The 6440-nt window shown below is 39.8% G+C and overlaps 1 protein-coding gene across 1 annotated transcript in view; it reads left to right on the top strand.

Annotated features, from left to right (window-relative positions):
- Positions 1–1638: 1638 nt before the first annotated feature.
- Positions 1639–6440, top strand: part of SMC5 (structural maintenance of chromosomes 5) — a 515710-nt gene continuing 510908 nt past the window's right edge. The window contains exon 1 of the mRNA XM_053702514.1: positions 1639–1841. Coding sequence (XP_053558489.1) covers positions 1723–1841 — 119 coding nt within the window. The 5' untranslated portion in view covers positions 1639–1722. The remainder of the gene's footprint in view (positions 1842–6440) is intronic.

Below are 6440 nucleotides of genomic sequence, written 5' to 3'. Positions count from 1 at the left end.
ATTTCTAAACTCAGGACAAAATTTAGAAACTATTTAGCATGGGTGTTTTTGGTGGTTGTAGATGTGTAACAGATTTTGGGGATCAAAGTTTGAAAAAGTTTTTAAATATTTTATCATTTTTTCATAGTAAATTATAAGATATTAAAACAATGGTATCATTAGAAAGTCCAATTAAAGGCGAGAAAAACTGTATATAATATGTGTGGATACAGTAAATGAGTAAGAGTAAGATTACAGCTAAACACAAACACCGCAGAAATGTAAAAATAGACCTCGTCCTTAACGGTAAGAAAATTAAAAAGTGGTCCGGTCACTAAGGGGTTAATGATAAGTCTCTATCTTATTTAGGGTTTCCAGGTGTCCAGTATATAGACATCCCAACTCTCCCTGAAGTTCAGGGAGTCTCCCTCATTGTAATAGCGGCTCCCTGATGCCCGCAAATGGAATGCAATCTCCCTGAAACTACAAATACCATGATCTTACGTGGCCCAAATCAGAAAACAGTGTTTCTTTAAGGAATGCCTTTAGTTGCAGTGACATCATCGAGCAGGAAGGTGTTCATCACAGCAAGTCGGTCTTTACTTTCAACGTATTGCATTTCTACCACCCTCCCTCCTGCTGTTTGGAGGCTCTTGAGGGAGGAGAATCAGCAGCAGGCAACATCGGCTGCAGCATAGGCTGAGTGAGAACTGAGAAAGAGGGCAAAGAGAGTGCAACCCTGGGAGGGAGGAGATAGACACCTCTGCTGTCAGGTCCTTATCAACATGATTCTACTGTGAGTACAAAACATAATTACAAATAGCCTCTAAAATTCAAAATCACACATGCGGCTCAGTAGCTGGTGAAGCCACCTCCCTGAAATTAGTTTTTTCAGCCAGGTTGGGATGTCTGAGTATATAACGAGGGAAGGGGCATCATGCAGCGCAGTAGCCGGTGAAGCCACCTCCCTGAAACTAGTTTTTTTTGCAGGTTGGGATGTCTGATAGCAGGAATGCACAGCTTAGGAGCCTGCCCATTTTTGGATTAGCACCTGGGTAGCACTTGCTGATCGGTGGGTAATTTTTTTTAAAATAGGAGTAAATTAAAAAGTTGCTTAAATTGAGAGCGCTATCTGAATCATGAAAGATAAAAATTAAGTTTTCTGTCCATTTAATTTTAGTAATTGCCTACATAAACGTAATTTCTAGAAAAGGTGAGCAAAACGTGCCTTCACTCTAAATATATATACGTACGGCAGAAAACATAGTAAATAAAATCATTACGTCTTCTCTAAGAGAAGATTATTGTGGTTTAGCTTGTTTATTTTCTTTATAGTCATACTACATTTTTTACATTGCAAACAACGCCATACATTCTCGCTTATTTTACAGTGTTACCAGAAATGCACTTGTCACATGATCTTGGACGCCTGCGCCTCACCTGTAGTCTTCCTCATAAGGGCAATTGCTGTTATTGCGTTTCTTTTTATGACTTACATCATTAATTTATGGGAAATTATTTTATTTTTTTAATAAATTTAGCATTTTGATTTCCATTTATAACATCGCTGTATGCATATTTTTCAATAAAATGCACTGTAAATAAGAAATGATTTGCATTGCCAGACTTAAAGATGGTCGCTTGAGTGATTTTCTGATCGTGATGTCAGAGGTTGCTTACTTGCTTTGAAATTTCTACAGAGGGAAAGCAGATTGGTGAGGGCTCTGGGGAAAATAGGATAAGATGACAGCGCCTCCGGCTAAGAAGAGATCGGACGGTCTGAGATCGTTTCTAGGGAGACAGGATCAGTACCGACAATTTGTGGAGGGGTCAATCGTGAGGATCAAGATGGAGAACTTTCTGTGAGATATACCGGAGGGGCGGGGTAGTATGTTTGGGTTGACAACTAAAGTTTATAGGTGGTAGAAGTGAACTTCTAAAATTAGAAATGTATTCAGCAAATGTATTACATTTTGTGTGACCCCTGAGAAGTATTCCCTCAGGGCTCAGTCACTTGTGATGATCAACAGTCACTCTGAAAATGTTTTACTAATAGCAACAAATAATGTAACAGTAGAACTCTTTGCCAATATTTAAAGTCTATACGCTATAAATATTCCCTCTCCCAGCTGTAAGCGTTATGTTTTTTTATGTATGGAGTTACAGTGTATTAATGCTGAAAGTTCAAGTATACCTGTGAGGGATATTCTTCGCAAGAGTCAAGGTCTCCATGTGGATAGTAATCTTGATTATCAGTGCCACCTCTGAACCGCAGATGCCCCAAGGGTCAGTGGGAGCAGCAGGTGCTTCGAATGTCAGGGCCACTAGTAAGCAGCAACCACCCACAAGGCTCAGGGCCACTGATGAACAGCTGTTGGCCTTGAGGTTCTGGGCTACCTATGAGCAGCAGGCACCCCCCCATGTTCAGGGCCACCCTTGAGCAGCAGATGTCTCTGAGAATCAGAGCAAGTCTGAGCAGCAGGAGTACCCCAAGGTGAGGGCCACAGGCGTGAGCATCAAGAGTACCCCAAGGGGTGAGGGCCACAGGCGTGAGCATCAAGAGTACCCCAAGGGGTGAGGGCCACAGGCGTGAGCATCAAGAGTACCCCAAGGGGTGAGGGCAACAGGCGTGAGTAGCAGAAGTACCCTAAGGGTCTGTACCACCTGTGTGCAGCTGGGCCCCACATTGATATATGTGTTGTTAAAGCATTACAAGGCGACTGTGGTCTCTACAGAAAGGAATGGGGTAGCTTTTATTTTGATGTGGTTGCTGGATATATCTGTTCTAGCTGCTGTCAATTTATTGTCCATGCTCAGTAGAGGACTTTTGCGGCAAAACCATGTGACAATAGAACTGTAATGGTAGTCCCCTTATCTAGCTGCAGAGAGTTACTACAGCTATATAAGGTAAATGCTTATTTAGCAAGATAACCAGTTGTTGCTGGTGTTTAACATGATTGGTTTCTCATTATTTATACTTTATATACTTTAACATATTTTATATGAAAAGGAGCACTTTTTCATATCTCTTTAACCCTTTTGCTGCTTTCACCCCAGTGCTGAGCCAGTTTTGAGATTTTTTTTTCTACCTATATTTAAACCTTATATTTCAGTTTTTTTCCAGCAGGCGCAGTAGATTCACAATATACCATTATTACATTTATAATTGATGGCATATGAGATAGCTGTGGCAAAAACTGTAAAAATGGCCTAGTGACCACAGTTATTACTGTGATCGTCTTACTAAATAGTCGTCATGTGTAGCCACATGAGAAATAGGGGCTTTTGGGGGTTATAATATAGATTAGAGAGGCCCAATTGTTCAGAACAGAAATAAAAGTACTTTTTTTTTCTTGCAAGGAGTTCAGTGTTACCACAGTGTTCACCTGCCTATACAAACAAAATTTATATAATTTTTTTTTATTACAAGAGAGGGACTTTTCTACTAGAAAATAAACTTTGTTAGGTGTCTCTATTAGGGTTGCCACCTCTTCCATGTTTTCCTGGACACTTATAAGTTACGCATGCTGCAGGGTAAGCAGGGCGGAACATGTATTGTGCCTCCGGACATCAAATGAAAACTGATGAACAGCACAATACATGTTCGTTCCTGGACACCCTACAGCATGTGTAACTCATAAGTGTCCAGGAAAACATGGCCAAAGTGCCACGCTAGTCTCTACACATACCAGATCTTTTTTTTTATTGCACATATGAGCCATTCCCAAACAAATCCCCATGTGTTAATTTTTTTTCCTTTATTTTTAAAAGATCTTTTTGTTCAGTTCTGCAGGGGATTCCCTTTCAAATGAGGGGTCTTAAAGGGTTTTTAGTTGCTATGGGAGCTGAGATCAAGGGGTTTGAAGAACCTCCCCTAATCCATCTCCCTTATAGTTACAGTGAGCTTCCTGGTTCTGCCCCCTTTGTGACATCACCATGTACATACGTGGTGACGTCACCGGCACTCCCATGCTGCCTTCTAGACCATCGACGACCCTGGGCCTGTAGTGAGGGGGATCACTAATCAAACGTTGTTTTTGGCGACTCCCCCATCACTAGAGAAGGGCTCATCAGGTAGCGATGTGTATGACGAGAATGCCTTCTCATGCGCATTGAAGGGGTTCATTTTTCATGGTTCAGATAGAGCATGCAATTTTAAACAGCTTTACAACTTCTATTTAATTTGCTTTGTTATCTTAGTATCCTTTGTTGAACAGCATACCAGGATAGACTTAGGAACAGCAATACACCACTGGGAGCTAGTTGCTGATTGGTGGCTGCACATATATGCCTCTTGTTATTGGCCACCTGATTTATTCGGCTAGCTTCCACTAGTGCATATCTGCTCCTTCAAAGAATACCAAGTGAATGAAACAAATCTGATAATAGATGAAAGGTTGTTTAAAATCATATGCCTTGTCTGAATCATGAGAGAAAACATTTGGGTTTCATGTCCTTTTAAATGGACACTGAACCCAAAATTTTTCTTTTGTTATTCAAATAGAGCATGCCATTTTAAGCAACTTTCTAATTTACTCCTATTAACAATTTTTCTTCATTCTCTTGGTATCTGTATTTGAAAAAGAAGGCATCTAAGCTTTTTTGTGTTCAGAACTCTAGATAGCACTTCTTTATTGGTGGATGAAGTTATCCACCAATCAGCAAGGACAACCCAGGTTGTTCACCAAAAATGGGCCGGCATCTAAACTTAAATTCTTGCATTTCAAATAAAGATACAAAGAGAATGAAGAAAATTTGATAATAGGAGTAAATTAGAAAGTTGCTTAAAATTTCCTGCTCTATCTGAATCAGAAATAATTTGGGTTCAGTGTCCCTTTAAGTAAAACAATATTCAAAGGGTTTTAACTAGTTTAAGACATATATTTTGCACACAGTTTTTATTTTTTTTATTTTCATGTAGGGTAAATAACTTAGAAGCATAAATACAACCTTTAACCCCTTTTCTAATCACAATTTCACAGAAAAACTTGCCCTTAATACCAGATTTCCTTTTAAAAAGAAATAGAACCTTTGTTTGCTTTAGCTATGATAACTATATACATTTTTAAAGTAGACAACACAAGGTATTGATCTAGTCCCATTTTGGTATGCCCCTATTTGCCACCAAACATGATCATATAAAACATTAACTTTTTCACAAACTTTCCTCACTGAAACTATTTACTCACAGCTACTGCAGTCATAGGAAAAATGTTTGTAAAAGCTTTTCTGGGATAGCCTTTTTTCAGAAACGGCAGACATGAATGGATTTGCCATTGGTTTTTGGCAATTAGAAGGCTGCTAATTGCAGCTGAGCACCACATTTCTGAAATTTCTGGCAGTGAAGGAGTTAAGCTTACATTTTCCTGTAATGTATGGATTTCCCTCCCACCCCATGTTTCCTACCCAAACAGCTCTCATAGTCTAGGACCCTTTTTTATTTATTTTTATTTTTTCTACCTCAAAAATGTATGTAGTGTAGGGATCACTTCCCAGACCCTGCCCCCCAGCAGCTTCCTTACACCCTTCCCCCTTTTACTGTCCCCCACCATGTTTGTTACTGCCAGCCAGTCTGTCCGTAACAAATTATGAGTTTTATTTTAGATTATTATTCTATAAATATTTCTGTAGTGTAGACATCCCCTCCCCCTCCAAGCAGTTACTTTTTTGTAGTTTAGGGTTCCACCTCCCCCTCCCAAATGATTTTCTGTAGTGTAGGGACCCGTCCTTTCCAAAATGTTTGCCGTAGTTTAGGGAACCACACCCCTCCCTCTCTCTCCTCCTGCACTGTGCTGCCCACCTGCTTCGCTCCCACTGACACCAATAGAAGATTGTTCCAGAGAGTGACGCAGACAGGATAAAAAATATGGCATGACCAGTGCTCCCCTTTAATATGAAAGCAGATGCCTTCTGTCTCCTGGTTGCAGCAGTTGACAGTGGGGACCACAACATGCACTTCTGTGGTGGACGTAGGTACTATTTCAACACTGTACACTGGCCAAAGTACCTACATCCATTTGGTGCAAGGGGTTAAGGCGTCAAAAACACTGATGTAACATACTGGGATAACACTTTGCTTAGTGAATATTGGGCAGTTTGTATGTTATCTAATGGCTGTACCACGTCTGCTTGCACAAAAATGAAGGTTAAAAAACAAACAAACATGTTAAATCATGGTGTGCTATATACCCATTTAAATCCAATTTGAGCATGTTTGTCTTGTCTCCTTTTTCTTTGGCCAGTCAGAGGCCAGATGTAAATGCGTTCCTATGTTGGTCTAAGCAATATCATTATAGCATGTTACAGGTCAGATAAACTGGTGCACTCTAGTCTCTGGGGAGGGAACGAAAAGTAGATAGAATAAATAATGAAAAATAAATCAAAATATTTTGCACATAATTTCCTTTGCTTGTTTTCATTATACTGATTGTATTAGGGATGATTGGATTGATAGATATGAG

This window comes from Bombina bombina, chromosome 2, assembly GCF_027579735.1.
Source record: "Bombina bombina isolate aBomBom1 chromosome 2, aBomBom1.pri, whole genome shotgun sequence".
NCBI classification, from domain to species: Eukaryota; Metazoa; Chordata; class Amphibia; order Anura; family Bombinatoridae; genus Bombina; species Bombina bombina.
The sequence above is the reverse complement of the archived record's forward strand: the minus strand, read 5'-3'. Positions and strand labels throughout refer to the sequence as shown.